We start from the raw sequence: 23502 nt of genomic DNA, 5'->3' as shown, positions 1-23502 counted from the left end.
CCGCTTCTGCCCGGGGCCGGGGCAGCCGTGAGGGGAGCGAGAGGCGGCGGGGGAGGCGCCCACGCGGGCCCGGTTTCCGAGCGGCGACGGAGGGACCGACCCTTGCGGAGACGCAAACCTACCGCCACGGCAGGGCCCCCTCACCTTCCTCAGACCCACGCACCAGCGTGTGTGGAGAGAAAGAAAGAAAGGCACTCGTCCCGCTTTGCAAAATTTTATTAGCAGATCAGCGTAACAAATAGGTTTGTTATCTTTGACAGTCTGTGCTATTTCCAGGCACATAAAAATCGGTATTTCTCTTAATAAAAATATAGGCGCACAGATTTAAAAACATCACCACTAAAAAAGCAATAAAAATAGTCTTATTTTAATAAAAAAAGGCTTGCTTTTTTCAGGCTTACCACTTGTCTCCAGCTTCCTTACTGCTCCAAAACAATACACAGAAAAATCAATTTTTCTCCCCCTCCAAAGTAAATTCTGTAACATAAATTATTTTATTGAAGTGTACTACATCTCCCCCCCCCCCCCCCCCACCTTCCCTTCCATGCTATTTTTTTTTTTTCCTTAAAAAAAGGAACCTCTAGGTTGTTGCTCAAAAACCACCAATGGTAAGGAATGAGACTAAGCCCTGCACCGAGGAAGGTGTCCTCCAGTGCTGTAAACGGAGTTTAACTGGACTATGCTTCCCTGAAATGGGGCTGAACTTCTACCTCAGTAGAGTAGATAGGGTGTCAGAGAGACCACCACATTTGGAAAAACACAGTAAAACTTCCTAATAAATCACAAACATTAGTCCTGAGAACACGAGATTATACACTCACAGCGCACTCCTGTCTGGAACAGTCGAGAGAATAGTTTGGCTTGACAGAGTGCTGCTTGTTGTGGTTTCCGTGCAATTAATGCCACAGCACTTGGGAGCCACGTGAGGCTACGAACGACTGAGCGCCGTAGAAAAAGGCCAACCCTGCTGCTCTCCTGTGACTAAGCCAGCACTCCTGTCCTTAGCTGACCTGGGCAAAAAGATGACTGAAGACCAAACGCCATGAGCTGTCTGTAATGTCTTTGTTAAAACACCACCTTACATCTTTTATTAATGTAGAATTAATACGCTGGAGCTTATGGCTTCACGCTGCCTTGCACTCCTCTGTCTGCCTTTTTACTGCATCCCATCTTGCTCAATAGTTGCTAGGATTTAACATAAAAAGAATTACCTCATCTCCACGAGAGCACAATTCTGATGCAACAACCTAACAGCTATTTTAACCAGGGCTTAATTTTCACAAGTGCGATTTATGTACATATCCCACAATCTCCAATTTGGACAACTGAAGGTGTTTTGAAACTCCAGGAATTCAGAAAAATACCACTGGCTCAGAGTTTATTTGGTTTTCCTTAGCCCAGGGAATGAACTAATGGTAACGCATGGGACAGGGAAAGCAGGAAGCAAAATTTGGTAGGTAAGCTGGGCAGCTTTTTATCCAAATATATATTTTTAGTGCTCTATTTATGAAAGACTCCCTCCAGACACTGAAACAATAGTTTTTCCCATTACTGGTCCCTCTTAATATATACCTTACTACAGCACTTTTTGAGGATTCTGCCTCAAAAATTACACAGAAAGCTCAGACGTGCACCTTTTAATTGAATGCGAAGAGAAGCCCATGCGCTGCTCCTCATCCCTTGACCAGGCATATGTCACAGGCTATGGCAGCACAAGACATGAAATAAAGGGAAATTAAATAAATAGTATCAAAATGCAGTGCCATATTTGCCGAAACATTCATTCTTCTGCTTCCACAATTCCTACACCTACATTCTCTTTCCCTTCCTTCAACCTTCCCGGTCCAGGTTCACCTCCACTCCCTACATGTCCCCCTCATCCTCGTTCCTCTCCACTGCTTCCTCCCCTCCTCCCACTTCCTTCATTTTGTGTCTTCCCTCAAATCCTACTTTCTGCCTTTCTTCTCCAATGCTTCTTGCACATCTCCTTCCTTTCACAGAAATACTTTCTCATCAACTGCATTTCAGTCTCTGCTTAAGCAAGGATACAAAGCTACAAATAAAAGTAGCGTATTTTTATTTCTTTCATAGAAACTGGAAACCAGGCAAAATTGACCCGATACAAGTTTTCAACACCAGTTCACACCTTCAGGTCTAAAACCGCAGCCTAGAAGTGACAACCATAAAGCCAAACAAAACCAGTTTCCTTGTCCATCTATAGTTGTTTCTATAGGCTTGCTTTCTGATTTTTAATTTTTTAAATGGGAGAATAAATATGAACCTCTAACAACTAATATGAAAAAAATAACCTAGTCTATGCACATTTTTTGGTACCAACTGAACAATACTGGCTTAGAAACTAATATAGTTAAGATGATGCAACTTCCTAGCACAAAGACGTTACATCAATACCAAAGTGCTTACTTCCTCAATTTTGGATAAAAGCCCTGGAACAGAACATAGATATTTGCAGTTTGGGTTACATGTAAACAACACCTATACAAATAGGTGTTAATGAATCTCCAATTTGCCGACAATAAATTAAAACAATAACAAAGTCTAATAAAGACTATTTCTTCATATACCGTGGCTTTTTAAGTGCCCTGTTTTGGTGAGGCATCCTGCCATCATTCTGTAAAAACATTGTATTTGAGTGCATGTAAGTCACTACAGAATTTTTTCTCTTTTTCGTCCAAAAATTGCTCTGGCCTATCTCATCCTCTCAGTGGCCAGAATCAGTTGTACTGAGATTGACAGTGGCAGTTGTGTTAGTCTTCAGTCAGAGACGACGGCCAGAGCACAATTCTTACTGCAGTACAGAACCATTTACTGCTAGGTTCACGAAATCAAGGTTATGATATGTAATGGCACTATGATTTTCTCTTCAATGACAGCAATAACAGAGTACTGCACACAGCTAACAAAACCTGTCAGCTATCTGCCATCAAATATTTATGCTATTAACAAATACAAGAATTGTATTAAGAATTTTCCTTAAGACTCAGTAACAATTTCCCTGACTGAAATAATAATGCACAGTCTTAATCATTGTGCGGAATGTGAATTATTCTGCAGTAAAAGAGTATCAGTAGAAACCCTACGTCCTGAGTGCAGTTGATACCACAAATAGATTGAAGTATCGCTGAAACGGTCACCGTATAAAAGCACTCCAGTCGGTGCTTGTGCTGCGGCATTCCCTGGGAATCTGGATCCCCAACTTTCTAAAATGCTTAGTAGGCATTTAATAACATCATCCAGCTGTTGGTGTAGTTTGAGAAGTGAGAAGCATCATACCCAGGATTCAGACAAGAAGTGAAGGTCTGCTGTCAGGGCTGTTTTTTTCAGCAAGGATGAAAGTTTCCTCTGTCTCCTGCCCATGGAATTCTCATTACATTACGATATGCTGCTTCTCCTCTGATGAGTGGCTTTTCTTTGTGAAAGATCCTCACTGTCACTTTCACAGTTTCTCTGAAATAGAAAGGCCAAAATGTTTCAGTCACGTAAATGAGATAACCACGCAAATGAGATACCACGCTCCTAAACATGATGTTCTAACATTATTAGTGTATCATCTATGGAGAAAATTAGAGCTAATAAAAATCTCCCAGAGTTTCATTCCAGAAGGTCACATGCACTGCAGGGGTCCCCCACCCTCCGTCACACAGCTGGGCACAAGAGCAGCAGCGCAGACTCTCTCCACAACTGCTCACTTCTCAGTCAGACAGCACGGTCACTGCTATGCTATCCAAACATAACCTGCAGCCTCCATGCTGCTCCTTTACAAAATAAGCATGGCTAGCACCTAAAGGGTTTATAGAGTCACCATCTCTCCTTGCCCAACATTTCTGTCACAGTAACACAACTTACAGCAGCATTAAAGACACAGAAGGGATGCCACAGTCCAATCTGGTTTCCCACTCAAAACCATTGCCATCCTGTTGGGCTGTGCATCCATATAAGGAAGGAAAAAAATCACTGCACAGTAAAACTGGTCCTTCTCTTCTGCCCGCTTGAGAAATGTACCTACCAAACTTTCATCTTGTATTAGGACCTTTTTCACCAGCGAACGAGATAAGTGGTTGCACAATGAGACAATACGGTAAGAAAGCTATGGAGAGAAGGAAGAATGAGAATTTGACCACACATGTGCAGTGCAGACATATCCAAACACATTTCATTTATCTACTGTGCATTACGATTTTACATTCAAGCTCTGTCTTGCCCTCTGATCCCATCAGGCTTGGGAAGCCTTATATGAGACAGATTAAAGGCTCGCTGTCATACCTTCCATCGCCTTCTAGCATATTGCCTTTTGAAGTTTTCCATGTTAACAACAGATGCTTGCCGAACCAAAGCCTGTCGCTTGTCCACTGGCTGGAAGATAAGAGAGCAATTTTATTGCTTGGCTCCCTTTGATGCATGAAATACAGAAGATTCTTCATGTGCTCTGGAGCTGGCTGGAAAGAATGCTGGCTGGGGAAGCTGTGGATTCATACAGGTAAAAGCAGAAGAAAAATAATGAAATCTATTCCACCCTGTGCCTGGACAGGACCCCTTTGATCTCAAGCAAAATCCTAAAACTAGCGTACAGTCAGTGGTCACACTTGATCCAGTGCACAAAATCGTTCTCAGAAGTTCCACTGCTGCCCCTTTCTAGCCACTCGACCTGGCACAAAAGGTGTATCGCATGGCACGGACTTTGCTCCAGCCTCCACTTCTGCCTTCTGCTTCATAATGATCCACACACAAGAAAACCAAACAAAAAGTCTGGGAACAGCTTTTCTAGCCAAAGGACAGGATGAAGGATAGCCAAACAAAAGAGGGAGGTAGCTAAGGGGATGCTAGAGGGTGCTAAGGCAATGCTTTCATTTTGTAAAGTTGCTAAGGTACTTCTCAGTGCACACCTACACCATCTCCATTTTCTCTGGACTGAGCTCATATCAGCCAGCTTTTATTCAAGTCCCTTTTTCTGAAAGGCATTGGGAGAGCAACAAAAAGGTTCCATGGAGGCCTGACAGAAAGGAGATGGAGCTGTTGTCAGCGCATCAATGGCACTGCAGCACGCTGCTGCTCAGGGGTTTTGCGCCTGCTTGCTAGAAATCATGACAGAATAGGACTAAACCCAGCAGCATCACACTGTCAGGTCCCGTGCTACCTTCTAAATATTCAGATAGACGTTTCCACATTTTGCCCTTTACAAGGATATTTTAAAACCAAAGATACATTAGGGCCCCTTCCTAACTTCCAGCATGTGGCTCTTCATTTTACTTTGGCACATCTTCTCTGAATTGTGCTTTTACATGTTTTTCTTTTACCAGGCTGATTTAAACATCATAGGTAAGTTTGAGGCAGTCATTTCAGATCTGAAGATGGAGAACATGTGAATTCATGTGAATGTGAAATATGGAATAACTTCGGAGAGCACTAGCTGTACTCTACAACCCAAATATTAAACTGGTACCAGAGAGCAGCCCTTTTCCTGTGTCTCACAAAGCTGGTGAATAAAACCCTGTCTGCATATCAAAATCTCAGGAAGGCTCAGGTAACCTGCCACTGTGAGTAATCTTCTGCAATTAGTCCGAGATTGACAGATCCCAAGCAAAATTAGAAGGTGGCTCAAGAAAAGTAAATCCATGACCAGCTTTGGTCAACACCGGACAAGCCAAGAATGACAGAATCGTTGGAAGGAGCCTCTGGAGATCATCTAGTCCAACCTCCTGCTCAGGACAGGGTCAGCTACTGCAGCTACGCAGGACCACATCCCACTTGGGTTTCAAAGGATGGAGACTGCACAGCCCCTCTGGGCAACATGTTCCAGTGTTTGACTGCTCCTTTAGTAAACAAGCTTATTTGCTTTTTTTAATGTTTAAATGGAATTTCTTTATTTCAATTTGTGCCCATTGCCTCTTGTCCTGTCACTGGATATCACTGAGGAGAGCCTGGCTCTGGTTTTTTCACTCCATTCCACCACATATTTATACACATTGAGAAGATCCCCCCTCAAGCCTTCTCTTTTTGACACTAAACAATCCCAGCTCTCTCGGCCTTTCCTCCTTTGACAGACACTCCAATTCCTTAATCATTTTCACAGCATTCCATCAAACTTACTCCAGTATGTTTTGCTGACATCACAGAAATTAAATGGGAAAAAGTTAGCTGCCATTTAGTATTGGTGATGAGGATACATGCTACAGCATATCTGAAAAAACCTCAGGATTTATCCTTTAACCACACCCAGAGTATGAGAACACAAGACATTGATACCGTGGCAATAAATATATGAGGAAAGGATTACAATACTTATGGAAAAATAGGAAGAAAAAAAATATATATCAGGATTCAGACACGTGCCTAAAATTTTTGGATGCCAGTCTTGTGTCCAATCTGGCATTAAGGAACAGATGTTCCACAAACCCTGACACAGTCCTTCTGCAAATGAAGTGTCTTTGAACTCCAAAACCACTTCAAAATTTGCATAGACCAGAAAACTCTATCCGACAGATTGAGAGGAAAAAAAAGGTTCAAAACCAGATCTGGTAAAAGTGAAAAGAGAAAGGCCAGGAATCAACTCTTAAAAGAGTATGGAGTTTATGGAGTGACAACCATTCCAGCAGTTCTGATCTGCATATGCAGGAGGTGGATAACCCAGAAATATTTATACTGACTGGAATCCAACCACCAAGCCAGACACCTGAAGAAGCAAGAGTACCAAAGGCAAATGGAAGACCCATCAGTGAGGATTTAAACTTTTTTTTCAGCAAAATAATTGATAATGTTTGAGACAACAAATTCACTTTTCTCATCACATGTGTCCTGGGTTCAGCTGGGATAGAGCTAATTTTCACAGGAACCTGGGAGGGGGCACAGCCGGGACAGCTGACCTGAACTAGCCAAGGAGCTATTCCATACCATGTGACATCATGCTCAGTATATAACTGGGGAGCGGGCTGGGGGGGTCCTCTCTCGCTCGGCTTTCGGTGGGGGAAGTGGCAGAGCGTCGGGCTCCGGGCGGCGAGCAGCTGCATTGTGCATCACTCATTTTGTATATTCTTTTATTCATACCGTTGTTGCTGTTGTAACTTCTCTTTCTGTGTTGTTCAAGTGAACTGTCCTTATCTCAACCCTCGAGGTTCCGTTCTTTTTTTCTTTTCTCCTTTCTGATTCTCCTCCCCATCCCACCGGAGGGAGGCAGGAGGAGTGAGCAAGCCGCTGCGTGGTCCTTTGTTACCGGCTGGGCTGAAACCACGACAACATGCTATAGGTATAGCATTTGTGCAGGTATCTCAGCAGTAATTCAAGGAGCCGAGCTATAAGCTAGGCCTCTTTCTCATTTAGATGTATACATCATTTGCATACAACAGAAGTGGGACATTTAAGCATCAAATATTACTTCCTCATGCTGCAAACGACTAGCATGGTGGTACAAAACACCGACTAGAAATCAATTTGAAGTGGAAAAAATGTCACTGGCTAAATGTCAGCTGTACAATCATCATGAAAAATTTCTGAGTGCCCTTTCAGCAGTAGAACCATCACTGAATCAAAATAGCTCACTTGACAGTATTCCAGACTGTTAATAACTGCCTCAATTTCTAAATAGCCTGCAAACCAGTGACCTTGTCATTTTCTCAATCATCAGAATATCTTCTCAAAAGCAGTATGTCAATGACCTCCTTCAGCTCAGAGAGCACTAGCCTCAAGGACTGAGTCACAATAATATTAACCTCACCCAAACACACACAGGAACAGAGTGGCCTCATTTAACATTCCTTCTTGTCGTGCCAGTGCATTTGTTCATAAAGAAAAACTACGTGAACAGAGAATACGAGATCATGGCTGAGGGAAGGCAGACTCTCTTTCTTGAGAGTCTTTTCTGCAATATTAACTCTCGGTAGGCTTTAAGTTACTTTTTAAGGATTAAAACTCTCCCCCTCATAAAAAAAATCCTGTGTTCTGGTTCCCCTAGACAGTATCTTGTGGGTCTTCCAGCTCAAAGGAACCTGCAGAAGTGATGACTGAAGTGTTCTGAGAGAATAAAAAATGGACATATGTAAAATTCTCAATACTATCTGTCACAGTGGAGCCAATTCTCCCCAACCATCAACACCAGCTTGCTAGGGACATCTCCTGGCTATCCTCACTACTTCAGAGCTTTTGAAAATTTTACATCTTGTGCAAGGAAAGATGCCACAGCGAGCACATCCAGTTTCCATCCTCCACCAAGTACAATGACAGGAATAACAATACCCCTATTGAATAACTGTTTTCAGAACTCTGAATTTTCACCACCCTCTGCACATCTTTATGAGGACATGGTAGTGATGGGTCCACTGTACTCTACACAAACTGGATGAGAGTATGCTTTTATCTCTCTATCTCAAAGTAGGAAACGTTATTCTTAATAATGTTATGAACAACAACAGTTCAATTCAGTTAGGTCATTCACTTCTCTGGAAAAGGAGGAGGGAGGCTGGGCAGTGAAAGACATACTCTAATATATATATAAAGATCCACTCTAGATGGACTTGAGCAGTGATGCAGGGATGCTTGCATACTATCTCACTGATTCTTGTAGCTGCCTAACAGTCACCTTGCAGAAAATTCATACAGCTAAGCAAAGGGGCTCTAAACTAGCTGCAGAACCTAGGCTGGCAACTCTTTTCAGTACACAGAAGCTTGACATCTCTTCTTCAGTCACTAACTACACCATCAGGGAACATTTGCATCCTGCACAAATAACAATTTATTGTGTCCAGAACCAAGATGGGTACATCTGTGCATAATCATACAGTATAATCAAATGACTTCTTTGAAATACAAGACAGCAGGGCACGATTCAAATTTGGGCCAACTTTTCTTTTACTTTCTAAACTTAAGAAAAAAAAATCTTCACAGCAAGAACACTAGTCTCAAATCCCACACCATAGATTAAATTAGTTGTAACTTTGTCATCTTCTTTACTGTAGCAAGCAAACCACAAGTCTATATTATCACTTATCACTCACAAATTAATATTTGCACTGTAAAATTACATACACAGTTATCTGATCAGTTCATTACAAGTTCCCAGTTGTGTCTTTTGAATAGGATTTCTTTGGTATAGCACAGGAAACTTAGGTGAATTTTAAACCAGAGGATTAATCAACAGCTAACACCTTTGATGGTAAAAGATTTCACCCTGCATAACTGGCCTAAAAAAATAATCTTAACTCTTCTTCATCAGCTGCCATTTCACACAGAATTTCCACAGGACTTGCTAAATGTTAAATTACTACAGCAATTACTTTGTTTTACAGGACAGATTTCACCTTTGCAAATATTTCTCTCATATGGTCTATAGAACTGCCTCCAGCAGGTCTACATGACGGTTTCCTTCATCCAACCACAGATGCTATCATGAGATTGTTATTAGTTTCCAGGCACTCAGCTTCTAGTAAGTACAGACTGACCTACTCTTTATTCCAAGTTAATTACTTAGTAATCTCCAGGAACTGTAATACAGAAAGTAGTATGATATAGGCAGTGCAAAAGACTGTAGGTTAGAGGTGTCCATACAACTGTGATAATCTAGTTCCTGTAAGTTCAGACATCAAATATGGGGAAAAAAAACTTCAACGCTACAAACCACTGGGAGTTTATGGTTTTGGTCAGCATCTCCTGCAATACATCAGAATTTCTATTTTAGTTCTAGATGATGTTTTCGTGTAGAATCTATGCACTGAAAACTTTTTAAACTGCTGTACATTGAAAGAGGCAGCAAACCCTGCACCTAACCTGATCTATGCCATTAGTGATTTGATTCTGCTACATCAAGATTCAACCCTGCAAGGAATTCTTCACAGCGAGATCTATTTAACAGCTCCGTTAGTGATTCATTAATATCTTTCTTGAAAACGGAGTCAAAGTTTCCATTCACACAGGCTTCATTTTCCAGTTGAAAACTACTCATTAAATCCTGTATCCACTTGAGTTCCTCAGAAAGTTCTTGACTGAGAGATTCATACTGACTCTGCAGATCAGCATATTTCCCGGTTATGCCTGTAAGACTAGCGCCTACAGTCTTGATATCATCTTGTAGATGTCTTTTCAGGGATTCAATTTTACGGTATTCATACTTCAGCTGAGACAGCTTGTGCCTCACGCTTTCATTCTCTTCTTTATACCAAGCTTCTTTCTCATTATAAATGGAAACCAGAGCATCAATGTCCTCCTGCACGGAATCGTGGGATGCAGCCAAAGTGCTGAAACCCCGTTCCATAAGTGAAATGTCCTCTACTACTCGGGCAAAGCGCTCAAAGTTGATGTAGGTATTATTGGGAGGCATGCTCGAATGGCACTTTATGGTGTACTCTCTCAGGCGTTTTGTCTTCAGCTGTGTGTTCTCAACCTTCTTGTTTTCTTGGACTTTTGTTTCTTCTTTCAGCTGGTGAGTCGTCAGACAGAGGAACCAATATTACTGAATGTTTACAAGACATGCAGTGATTAAAAAACTCTACACAAAGGATGCAGCCTGAACTTCCACTATGCTGGGAGATTCTTTGCTCCCACAGATTTTCCTTCATGCATTTGATTAAAAAAAAAAACAAAAAAAACCACACACAAATCCAAAACCAAACGTGACAAGTGATGTGCATTCATTCCAATGTGATAAGTGTAAATAACAGGGCTGCAATTTATTTTCATGTTAATTTTTAGCAGTTAACAGTCTCAAAGCTATCAATATTTGTAAGAGGAAAAACAACAATCTTGAAACCACTCCAGTTAATGTTTTTGTGCAATGCAAAGCAAAAACTGAATTTCAAACATCCTCAGTAGTCATGCTGAGATTAGCTAAATGTATTTTCAGTAAGAGACTTATCCACAAAAGCAAGCGATGTTTATGATGAAAAAATACATACAGACACACAAATGTAAGCAAATCAGCACACTTGGTACAGCAGTTATATCTTGAGAAAAATTCTATTTTCCACATGGACTGTAGTCAGCTCTCAACTCAAGAAAGCACTAAACCCAACCCGTAGTATATGTCCATGCAAACAGAGAAGGATGGAAAAATGCAAAGCCCAGTCTAATGTAGGATACTGTAACATGCAACAAACATCAAAGCTTTGTCACCCTCTTTTCGAAAGTTAAGATAATAAAAGAACCCATTTGCAGAAATCCAAGGCTTTAGTCAGACCCAACCAATTTCTTCCCAGTAGATCTCTTTGAGACACCTAGGGTCGCTAAGTACTTAGAGGGGAGTTTTCCATTTAACACACCAATAAGAGTGAGAATATCACCTCTGCTTTGCTCATGGTAAAAAACAAGATCTGTCTCTTTTTTCAGTCTTACCGTTATCCACGGATGAGACAGAGCTTCCTGAATTGTAAGCCGTTTCCTAAAAAACAACACAAAAAAACCCCAGTCTTGAATGAGAAATACCTGGTACACAAGTCCATTGACCTGCGCTTCTCCCAGGCTTCGTATGAAGCATTTATCAAGAAAATGCCAGGATTAATTCTCAAATTTCAGGGTTATGTTTCTCCACAAGACATACTGCTTGTGTGTAGTTTAGTAACTGTTCTAAGTTTCAGTAAGGTGCTGTCCTCACTCCACACAATTTTAATTCTTAATTGATCAAAATCTACCTGTATTTTTGTGTACCCTTCCATAAAAAGTGATAAAAATATTACTTTGTTTTGTTCATCCTATACATTTAGAAAATAAACTATATCTATACAGCTTTATTACGACTGTGTCTGAATAACGGTATACAACATTAATTATATCAAAACTGTCCTTTGGAACATGGTATTACATCACTGCAGGAGCTGCCATTTCCCAAAAGCAACATTTCTGAGAGGAATACTTCAAACCTAATCAAACCTGATCAATCCCAACTTCCTTCTGCGTTGTAGCAGTTTGGTGAACAGCACATTAAGAGCACTGAGAATCAAAGGCAGAAACAGAGCATTGCACAGGGACTGCCTCTGTACGTGGGACAAATATCAATATCGCTGACTTGTCCTTTCTTAAAACGAGGTTGCTAGACCTGTGCATACCTCTCATCAAACCCCATCTACTCCAGCCTATTCTAAGGCCTGAGGATTTGCAGAAATCTTGACCAAACAGCTTGCCTCTCTCTCTAACACCTATTTTCTTCCCTAATGAAGCCATTAGAAAGAACTGCCATGGCCTGACTTCCCTCCAGGATAAATAGGGTTATGGGGAAGGAGATGCTACTTCTGCGTGCACTTTATTAAAAGGAAGAAAAACTAAAAAAAGGTCTGTGGTTCCTATAAACTGGGAATAAAGATCTGCATAGGTGTCATGCAAATTCTAAGTGATTGCAACAGATGCAGAGAGACTTAAGAAACAATTCCACTACGAGCACATGTGAAGATTTTTCTGCCCTTGCACCACTGGGAGCATATTGTGGGATCATGTCACCTCCTTGCAAGTAGTTCATAATAGATTGAAATACTGGAGTGGTAGTTATCTTGAACTAGAGATTTTGCACACTATTTTCAGCCCTTCACCTACACACCCTATTGCACCAGCTTGACTCAGGTTAGAATTCAGTCCCAAAAGTGAAATTTAACTGAGGAGATTTAGTTCCTTTTCTTAGGGTTTCTGGGTGCAGTGATTAACTAGGTGCCCCTACACATGCACAGCAGCATCCTCCTGTCTTGCTCTTGAATAGCAATACACACTGGAGGGAAGGCTTTGCAGATTACTCATCAGGCTACTTTTCACTAGGCTTATCTTAGAAACAAATGGATCTTTCTGAATTTTTACTTACCGTGTATCTTTCACAAGGAGTTTCTGAATAAAATCTTTTGCCAGGTCACTGGTATTGCTGAAAAATTCTTCATCAAATTCATAATTCACAGCTGTGATGTTGGCAAGCGTTTCTTGTTTAGTTTCTCCAAGGAAAGGCGATGCACCACTAAGTCTAGATAAGCCAGAAAGAAGAATCAATTGGAAAAAATAAACGGCAGAGGTCCCCTAATGAAATTACAGTTACTGTGTAATATACTCTCGGGACATTTGTGGATCTTGTGTTGTAGCAGCCATGCCACGTGGGAAATAACAGGTCCAGCTCTGGCTCACTACATCTGTGGTTATGAGTCAGACTCATCTTGAAAGTCTCTAGTGCAGCACTAATGTGTGCACACAGATAGAAATGCACAAATTCTCCTAAGTGTCTCATTGAAGTCATTACTAATCTAACTAGAAAAGGCTTCAGCTGAGGAGAGTCTCGATCCCTGTGAACCCATAAACACTACCAGGCAGAAGCTTCTATCGGCTTCAAGGGGATAAAGCAGTGTTTCTATAGATTTGCTTCAGGTAGGAAAAGCCCTGCCCCTACTGCTTTTCTGTCTGCAAAGCTACTGACAAGTTCCCTGCACACTGAGTTCAGCCAAGAGACCTTTCTCAGCTGGAACCAAAATACAACAAACACGTGATTGGAAGTCAGGTGCGTGGCCTTGCCTAGGGGCCAACCCTGCCAGAGAGGTAGGGCCATGCTGGTCATTAAAAGGAATCCACAAACAAAAGGACTTTGGCTGCAATAAAATCCAACTGTTTCTGAACAATGCAAAATTTCACAGAATCATAGAATCATTTAGGTTGGAAAAGACCTTCAAGATCATCAAGTCCAACCATCATCCATGCCCACTAAACCATGTCCTGAAGTACCCCATCTACTCGCTTTTTGAATACCTCCAGGGATGGTGACTCAACCACTTCCCTGGGCAGCCTATTCCAATGTCTGACAGCCCTCTCAGTAAAAAAATTTTTCCTAATATCTAACCAAAATCTCCCTTGCTGCAACTTGAGGCCATTTCACTCTGTTGGCACTCTGCTCCAACTGCAAGGATATAATGGAGACAGCATCATAATAAAATGCCTTTCAGCAATCTTCGACAGAAAAAGCTGTCATCCTGCTTTGCCTATCTCTCAACTGTGACTGATGACCTTCATCTTTGACGACTATTTACCCCTGCTCCATAAAACTCAAGGGTCAGAACAGATTCATTTCAGACTCCTCCTGCCCTGCCTTCCCTCCCCTCCCCTTCTTCCCTCCCCCAGTCCACAGGGATGCTGACTTGCAAAAGCCTGGTTTACAGGAAATGTTATTTATACCAAGGAAATTGATCTCATCCCTTTTTTAAAATCTTCTGGACTATTATTATGCTTATCTATTATGCCTAGGTTAGATAGCATAGTTTCAGGATGCAGCAGGCTCAAAACGGGACTGCAGCAAACTCCTGGGATCTAAATTGAAGTTTTGAATACTAAACTGCTTGCTTGCATGATCCTGCTCAACAGACCTTTTAGCCTGTCTGTATTGCCACTACCATGTTGACTGGGAATTTGGGGGTAAGCAGAAAGTTAGATGGGACCACCTGGGCCATTCAGCCCAGTCCCCAGCTACCATGTGTTGTTTTATCCACAGAATAAACATTTCAGTGCATAAAGTGTCTCCTCTCCCTCTACAATCACACGATGACACCAAAGCAGCTGACACAGCAAGGCAGCATGAGTGAGGTCCTCCGGTTGTCTTTGATGCAGTAAATTTCACCCCATAAGCCACAGTCAATCTCACTTCTTAACAGGTTAACATACTCCCCTCTTAAGCTTTTGTTCCACTTCTGTCATCCACAAAGAAGGCTACAAGCATGCACCTCGCTACAGACCATGGGCATTGTTCAAAACTAAAGCTTGGAAACCTGCCCTAGAGCCTTGGTTTCTTTTCCCTTTCCCAAAACCGTGCCATGAAGCAGCTGTAATTCCACCTTCTGGCCCTTTGCTGGAAGCCAAAGCCAACAGTGCTCTATACTCCTCTGAATTTTTTTTTTCTCTTTGGGACTCAGTTTTGAAGTCTGTGAAATGGGAGGATTCTCAAATCCTTACACCTAATGCAAATGACTTTTGTTATATCCTGCCTCAGTGCCTGTAAACATCTAACAGCAGACCCCAATAATTAAGGCTTCGCCCTTGCAACCCAGTGAATCATTCCACTGGTTTTTGAATTAAGGACTCATAGGCATTTTGCTCTCTGCACCTCACGATGGCATCCACTTGATGGCTGCCATGTTTGTTAAAGTAGGTGGTATTGTTAAATACACCCCATTTATTCAGAATTCTTCAGAACAAAAGGCTTTAAAATTTACAGGCAATACTAGTTAAAGGCACACAAAATTTCTAGTACATAGCATATCATGCAAGCTGACCCCTCCCATCATATAAAGCATGCTCTTTTTTTCTGATCATTTGTAGGGAGACAAATTTTCAACCTTCATTACTACAGCAACCATTACTAGCCAACCAGGTAAAATAGACCTCCTACACTGGATACAGTACAGAAACCCACTTCATTATTCTGCCCCCAGGACTGAATTCTCAATGCAACACAAAAACCTCCAGAGCACCTGGCCATCTGTGCACCACTGTAACCACATGGTAAGTATTCCCACCTGCTTATCTTCAACTCGTAAGTTTTCCTCTCATCACTTATGAACACACAAAACCAGCAATTTACAAAGTTTAATGACCTGTTAAGTAAACATGTCACTGAAGACCAGAGTGCTGATAAAAACCAAGGGTCTCGACAGTATTTTAAACCCCTTGACCTGAGCTTGGGTTCAGCCAGTATCCCTATCTTTTTCTGCACCACAGGACAGAAGGGAATTTGTTGCACTGAATCTCACCATAGCTCTTTCACAGGTTTGGGGGTCTAAGCCTTGAGTATAGCCCAAAAGTGGATTTTATTCACAGAATCATAGAGTGGTTTGAGTTGGAAGGGACCTTAAAGATCATCTAGTTCCAACCCCCCTGCCATGGGCAGGGACACCTTCCACTAGACCAGGCTGCTCAAAGCCCCATCCAACCTGGCCTTGAACACTTCCAGGGATGGGGCAGCCACAACCTCTCTGGGCAACCTGTTCCAGTGCCTCACCACCATCACAGTGAAGAACTTCTTCCTGACATCTAATCTAAATCTACCCTCTTTCACTTTAAAGCCATTACCCCTTGTCCTATCACTACATGCCCTTGTAAAAAGTCCCTCTCTGGTTTTCTTGTAGGCCCTCTTTAGGTACTGGAACGCTGCTATAAGGTCTCCCTGGAGCCTTCTCTTCTCCAGGCTGAACAACCCCAACTCTCTCAGCCTCTCTTCACAGGAGAGGTGCTCCAGCCCCCCTCTGGACTCGCTCCAACAGGTCCATGTCCTTCTTATGTTGGGGGCCCCAGAGGTGAATATTCAGTACTCCAGGTGGGGTTTCAGGAGAGCAGAGGGGCAGAATCAACTCCCTCGACCTGCCAGCCACACTTTTGATGCAGCCCAGAATGCGACTGGCTTTCTGGGCTGCAAGCGCACAGTGCTGGCTCATAGTCAGGTTTTCATCCACTAATACCCCCAAGTCCTTCTCTTCCAGGCTGCTCTCAATCCACTCATCGACCAGCCTGTATTTGTGCTTGGGGTTGCCCCAACCCATGTGCAGGACCTTGCAGTTGGCCTTGTTGAACTTCATGAGGTTCACACGGGCCCACCTCTTAAGCCTGTCACGGTCCCTCTGGATGGCATCCCTTCCCTCCAGTGTGTCGACCGCACAACACAGCTTGGTGTCATCGGCAAACTTGCCGAGGGTGCGCTCAATCCCACTGTCCATGTCGCCGACAAAGATGCTAAACAGTGCAGGTCCCAATACTGACCCCCTGAGGAACGCCACTTATCACTGGTCTCCACTCGGCCATCCAGCTGTTGACCGCAACTCTTTGAGTGCGACCATCCAGACAATTCCTTATCCACCGAGTGGTCCATCCGTCCAATCCATGTCTCTCCAATTTAGAGACCAGGACGTTGTGCAGGACAGTGTCAAATGCTTTGCCCAAGTCCAGGTAGATGACGTCAGTTGCTCTTCCCTAATCCACCAACACTGTAACCCCCATCGTAGAAGGCCACCAGATTTGTCAGGCAGGATTCGCCCTTAGTGAAGCCATGTAGGCTGTTGCCAATCACCTCCTTATTTTCCATGTGTCTTAGCAGAGTTTCCAGGAGGATCTGCTCCTTGATCTTGCCAGGCACAGAGGTGAGACTGACTGGCCTGTAGTTCTCCAGGTCTTCCTTTTCCCCCCTTTTTAAAAAATGAGTGTTGTTTCCCCTTTTCCAGTCAGTGGGAACCTCCCCGGACTGACATGACTTCTCAAATACGATGGATAGTGGCTTAGCCGCTTCATCCGCCAGTTCCCTCAGGACCCGCAGATGCACCTCATCAGGTCCCGTGGACTTGCGTACCTTCAGGTTCCCTAGGTGGTCTCGAACCTGATCTTCCACTATGGCGGGCAGCTCTTCGTTCTCCCAGTCCCTGCCTTTGCCTTCTGCATCCTGGGCAGCGTGGCTGGAGCACTTGCCAGGGAAGACTGAGGCAAAACAGTCATTGAGTACCTCACCCTTCTCCATGTCCCAGGTAACCAGGTCCTCTGCTTCCTTCCGGAGAGGACCCCATTTTCCCTAGTCTTCCTTTTATCACTGACATACCTATAGAAGCTTTTCTTGTTGCCCTTGACGTCCCTGGCCAGATTTAGTTCTATCAGGGCTTTGGCTTTCCTAACCTGATCCCTGGCTGCTCAGACAATTTCTGTGTATTCCTCCCGGACTACCTGTCCTTGCTTCCACCCTCTGCAGGCTTCCTTTTTGTGTTTGAGTTTGTCCAGGAGCTCCTGGTTCCTCCATGCAGGCCTCCTGGCGTTTTTGCCTGACTTCCTCTTTGTTGGGATGCATCCCTCCTGAGCTTGGAGGAGGTGATCCTTGAATATTAACCAGCTTTCTTGGGCCCCTCTTCCCTCCAGAGCTTTATCCCATGGTACTGTACCAAGCAGATCCCTGAAGAGGCCAAAGGCTCCTCTCCTGAAGTCCAGGGTAGAGAGCTTGCTGTGCGCCCTCCTTGCTACCCTAAGAATCTTGAATTCCACCACATTTATTTTCCACCCTGAAAAGACAATCCCTCCCCTTCAAGCCTCCATACTCATACTCACCCCTGAGCTGTGTAGTGCAAATCCCTCAAATACTAGAGTGCACCTTCTTTAAGTCTGGCAGCAAGTTAGTCCTCTGAGTGTCATAAGGAACAGCAGAAGCCCCAGCGTACGAACGTTAGGGAGAGGCATTTCCAAGCATGCAGTATCCACCATGCACTGCTCCCCAGCAGTCACAGGAGCTTGATTTCAATGTTAGCAGTTAGGTCCAAGGATCCCTAACCACTTTTGTAATTCTCATATCAAACCAGAGGAAAGAATTCTTGAAGCAGTGAGTCCTGTCCCTCCAGTGTATGCAACCATTGTCACACAAGCAGTTTCACAAATTGTCAAGCTCCATCTTAAAACTCTCTCAACTGCTTGTCCTCAGGATGCCCACAGAACTTCATTTCTGTGAGAGTTTGAGCTTGTCATGATTTACTGCTTTTATTTATTAATCACCAGTTGACATGCTTTTATTCTAATAGTATCTTCTTTTCCCCTTGTGCTTACTGACTGCAATGATACTCCCAACTAGCTTTTGCTTTACTAACTTTAACAAGCCATTTTTTTCTCCTGTAAGATGAATTCTCAGTTCCCAGGGTCAACTCCTCTGCTCCTATCTCAGCTTAAATTCACCTTTTTGAGTATGAGTGACCATATTTATACATAGTAGTCTAGACTGCTGCCTTTACAAGCAAATTAAACTTCCCTGTTTTCACCTGAAATAACTCACCTTGTAAATGGTACTATTACATTTGCTATTTCTATTCCTCCACACACTGGTAGCTCATAGCCCTTCTATGAGCAACGAACACGCTTGGGTTTTTCCATCCTCTACCATTTGGAGCTGATGAGGTCCCATAAGAAGCAGAAATGCCCAGTGATGCTAGCGACATTTGTTCTTCATCTACTCAGAATGCCCCTCTTTTATCCCTTATTTTAAACTTGAAAAGGCTGCAGGATAACATTTGCCCATTAGACAAACCGCTGCCCACCCCATGTATGCAGCTCCTTTCTTAAATGACTAAAGGGAAGAGCCATTTCGTACTAGTGCAATAGAGCTTTAGGAACACTTCTACAGGAGTGAATCTAATGTACTCACAGTATGTAGGTGATGACTCCTATGCTCCTAAAAAACAAAGGAGATTAATTGCAGGGGTTCTGAGTGACCTGTATTGTTCTCAACGTACACAATATGAAAAAGTCAATAGTAGCTGCTACACAGGCAGGACAGCCATCATGGTTTTAGATAACTGCTAGTATCTCTCAAAGAATGGTGTTTCGGGAAAAATGTGAATTTTACATATAACTTCAAGTAATGTGGATAGTTGAAGTCTCTTTATGTATTTCTACTTTAGCATGTATTTACTACAGTACACATCAGAAATACAGAGAAATAGAAGCAAGGATGTTTACTTTGGGGTGAATTCTTTTGCCTGCCTTCGCAGCAGATCAGATTAATACTCAGGTCTCCTCTACATGCAGTGGTCTTATAAATAAAGCTGTCACAAATGCTACAGGAACATGTTTTGTTTTAAGAGTGCTCCTCCGCAGTGGACAGTGGCAAACTGTTAACTCTATAGCTGCCATCATTAAAGCTTTTCATTGTTACTTTGCAGAAATTAAATGCTTATCTTCTAATTAAAAAAAATGCATAAAAATGGAAAGACAGAACAAAGAGTTATTAACTGCACTTAAGTTTTTTTGTCCTGTTTTGTTTTTAATTTGTTGCAGTAGATTGGATTCTATTCAGAGCAAATTGAGAAAAAGTAACAGTAGAGCAACCTGGGGAAAAAAAAAACCAAACAACATTAAAAACTTACCACATATCTGCAGCTAGTCCAAGCGGTTCATAGTTTACTATTTCTGGAGCTGTAAGAAAAAATTAATCAAGTATCAGCAACTGAGGTAACAAATTTTTACCAGGCTGAATTGAGTAGCAGGCCAAGAATTACCAAGAGGGAGAAAGGGGGGGTGGGAAAAGGAAAGGTAGTTACAGGATGCACTGTTCATAGTTTTGTAGCCATGATAGGAATTCAAGTTCACAAGCGTCCAGAAGAGATTACGTAGAGTAACTTGGAGCATAATGCAACTCAAGACTAAGGGCGAAGCAGATATTATATACTAATTACAGTGCAAATTATAACAAATAACAAATTATTACACCTCTCAAGGATACTATTACCCCTAAGAATCTGAGCTTGTGTTTTGTTTTTAACTGATGCCATTAAAGCTAGTTTCTAATGGCCAGTCAGAAACAGCCCTTGGGCAAGAGGCTGAAATTACATGCCAGACTACATAGCTATCCATGTCAAACCCTATTATCTTTATAAGAAACATTTCCTCATTGGAAAACATCCCCATATAAGACTGCATGCAAGAGAAAAGACCAAGGTCAGGTAATGAGATGAAAAAAGGTATCTGTAACAGTCGTGTTTAACTGGAATATGAATTACAATTCTCTCCCCACATCCCAACCCCCAAACCCTCTAATTGAAACTAGTAGAAAGGAGTAGGATTAACCTAAAATCCAAGTGAGACATTAGAATTATGATCAGTGAGTAACAAAAAGAGAATCAGGTGGAAAAATGCAAGGGGAGGTGAGGGTTTTGTACAGCGTGTACACAACAGGTGTACAGTGTGAGGCAGGTTTATCTAGAAAGCAATGATAGAGATACCCATGTAATTGTGTGCCCGTGTACTACAATGCAGAGAGCTTAATTGCCCTAGGCAACAAGTAAAAAATTATAATTTCTATTTGCAGGGTTTCATAATCTCAATCCTGAATTTACATCTCTAAATATTTATTCGGCAGCAACCTACTCTCACAGGAGTAGCACATCTGGTTTATAGAAAGCACCTTTTGGCTTTGCAATATGAGACAAAGGAATGGGTCGGTCACTCACCTACAAATTCTGGAGTTCCAAAAATGTTTTTAAATTCGACTCCATCTTCTATTTTGTGAGCCAGGCCGAAGTCAATGAGTTTGATGTGTGGAATAGGGATATTCTTGTCTAGAAGCATAATGTTTTCAGGCTAAAAATAATAATAAATAGATCACTGTTATTATAATATTAATATCTTGGGAAAGTAACAGAGTACTCAAGCGCTTTTTGTTCTTCGCATACACAACACTGTAGAACAAGAAATACATACCTGTGCCTAACCATTTACAATTCATTCTATTGAGAAAGGGATGACAATTGTAAAATTTTACATCATTGAATGGACCAGAACTTCATAAAAGCAAAGCAAATCTACTAAGAGTAATACTTTCATTCCTTTAATTTTATCTCATGCAAAAACTACCTTTCTCTATCTTCCTGTTAGCACTCCTAAGCTTATTTTCTTAATGATGGCTATTGCCAGGATGAAAACAAGGTACCCTTTTTTTTCAAAATGAGACAGAAGTTTTTAACACAACTGTATGTAGTTCCCTAATCTGACAAGATAATGCCACTAGATTATTGGCCCAGCAGCACTGTGATGTAACACAAAGCGGAAGCTCAGTTTATCTTTTCCCCTTTTAAAACGGAAAATAGATCCCTGGCCTGCAAGGCCTCCTGGGAAGATGTCACACCCTGACCCCATGGATTTGGCTCAGTTACAACAACTGGTGCACACATAACAGCAGCTAGCAGGTAGCTGAAGCAGTGCAGATACCTGGTGCAGAGACAGAGTGCCATTGCTTGATCCTGAGGGAGAGCTGCATCACTGAATATCTTGATTGACAGCAATTTTACTAATCTGTTCTTGGAATTTACACTGGGAAACATCACTATTTCTGCCCAGTTGTTCCTATACTGCATTGTAACCCACTGGAAGATGTCTTATCGAATGCTTCTTGAGGGATTCTAGTCACATCTTAATCTACTTAGGGAAGGAAAATGCTCTTCTCTGAGACTAAATTCACAGCTGCAACTACAAGGCCAGAAAAGATCTAGGATTTGCTATCTGAACAGTCCAGAAAATGGAAAAAGTTGGGATCAGAGGTCCAAGCTCATATACAATAGTAAGCTATTAAAAGAACACGTAGCATTTCTCACAGCATTGTAGGGAAAAGCCAAAGCTAGAACTGTGGAATTAAAACTAATTTTTTAGCCGCAGACTTTGACTTTCTTTACCAGATATAGCAGATATTTCATAAACTTATTTCTTCAACTAAATTTCTCAGCCTTAGTTACTCCCTACCATGGCCCTATTTCACAGGTTTCAGAGTAAACTACTGGTTCAATTTATTTCCCATGAAGAGCTTTAATGCATTGATTTGTCATAACTTAATCATAAGCTCAAGAGCAACAGTGAGACAGTTTGATTCCCTGCTGGCAGCTGCCTGGCCTTTTCACAGCAGATCCTACTGTGGAAGCGGCTCCTGCTAACACATACTCGCAGTCAGAGCTGCACTGGAAAGAGACCGTATGAATAATTTATTGTCATAGTCATTGGACCAAGAATATTTTAGCCTCAGGCTAACAAGTCTGGTTTTCTTCCATGGATCTAGGGCATATATGTTCACCCCAGATGCACGATGTAAGCTTGTTTATAGCAGACAGAACAGACTGAAATGGCAAAAAGTCACAGCCACTACCTTTTGGACTGTTTTATTCCTTAGGTGGTGTAAGTCACTGTAGCTCCACTGCAGTCGATAGAGCCCTGGCAAGTGATGAGATAATTATGAATAATCCTCTATCTAATCAGATCACTGCTTAAAAATACATGTCTAATTTACGGTCAGCAAAACTCCAAACCCGGTCCTACAAAACCCAGGACAGTTATTCTGCGAATATGTTTTAAGTCATTTGAAATTCACCATTAGTGAAATGATTCTTTACTTATCCTTTCTGATGTCTATCTCACATTTCTTGTAACATCTTCCTTGACCACCCGACATTAGTGTTATTAAATATCAAGATTAGTAGTCAGAGATCAGTATAGAAAAAGTTGCACCTATATTCTCACAATAGTTTCATGCCACTGGATATCACACTGTTTTCTAATACACAGTGAAAACTTTCAGTCTTTGGCTTCTGGATTCATGAAGTAATTTCAAAATCAAGTGCATATCCTTTATATGTTCCCACATCTCCTATGCTTTTTCACATGTACCCTGTGAAGATTTAGACAGTAGTTTGCTAACCAGTTTCTTAGGTTAGATGTGATTTGCAACACTTGCAACGACTACATATATGCCATTATCACTGATGCAAGACCAAGCAATTTAAGACTGAGACAGCATTACACACACATTTAGCATAAGGAATCAGCATATATATCCTGAGAATCTGGGAGGAGTCTATCTATAGCACACACATAATTAGTAACCGGTAATAAACTAACCTAGATTTAAAGTTAGGACAAGGAACATGTAATCTAGCAGTAGAGTTTCTTCCTTTTTCCTTCATTTTAAAACAGTTCCCTCCTCTGTTTTATTCTACTTTCTCCTAGAGGATAAATGCATTTTGAATGTATTTCTGGAAGCAGCAATGTTTGAGGCAGCCA

General features: G+C 42.0%; 1 protein-coding gene across 6 annotated transcripts in view; it reads right to left on the bottom strand.

Moving 5' to 3' along the window:
* Positions 1-200: 200 nt before the first annotated feature.
* The window catches only part of DAPK2 (death associated protein kinase 2), a 68639-nt gene continuing 45337 nt past the window's right edge, over positions 201-23502 (bottom strand). For 4 of the 6 annotated variants that reach the window (XM_030014199.2, XM_030014204.2, XM_030014205.2 and 1 more), the window contains 6 exons: positions 20910-21039; positions 19827-19875; positions 19106-19132; positions 12785-12937; positions 11335-11380; positions 8729-10423 (listed from right to left, as the gene is read on the bottom strand). In XM_030014199.2, the coding sequence (XP_029870059.1) occupies positions 9788-10423; positions 11335-11380; positions 12785-12937; positions 19106-19132; positions 19827-19875; positions 20910-21039 (1041 nt within the window). In that variant the 3' untranslated portion in view covers positions 8729-9787. Of the gene's footprint in view, positions 4109-4284; positions 4375-8728; positions 10424-11334; positions 11381-12784; positions 12938-19105; positions 19133-19826; positions 19876-20909; positions 21040-23502 lie in introns of those variants that run through there. The other 2 variants (XM_030014206.2, XM_041123389.1) reach the window with 2 other exon arrangements.

This window comes from Aquila chrysaetos, chromosome 5 (genome assembly GCF_900496995.4).
Source record: "Aquila chrysaetos chrysaetos chromosome 5, bAquChr1.4, whole genome shotgun sequence".
NCBI lineage: Eukaryota > Metazoa > Chordata > Aves > Accipitriformes > Accipitridae > Aquila > Aquila chrysaetos.
Note: the sequence above shows the minus strand (reverse complement) of the source record. Positions and strands in the feature narration are given on the sequence as shown.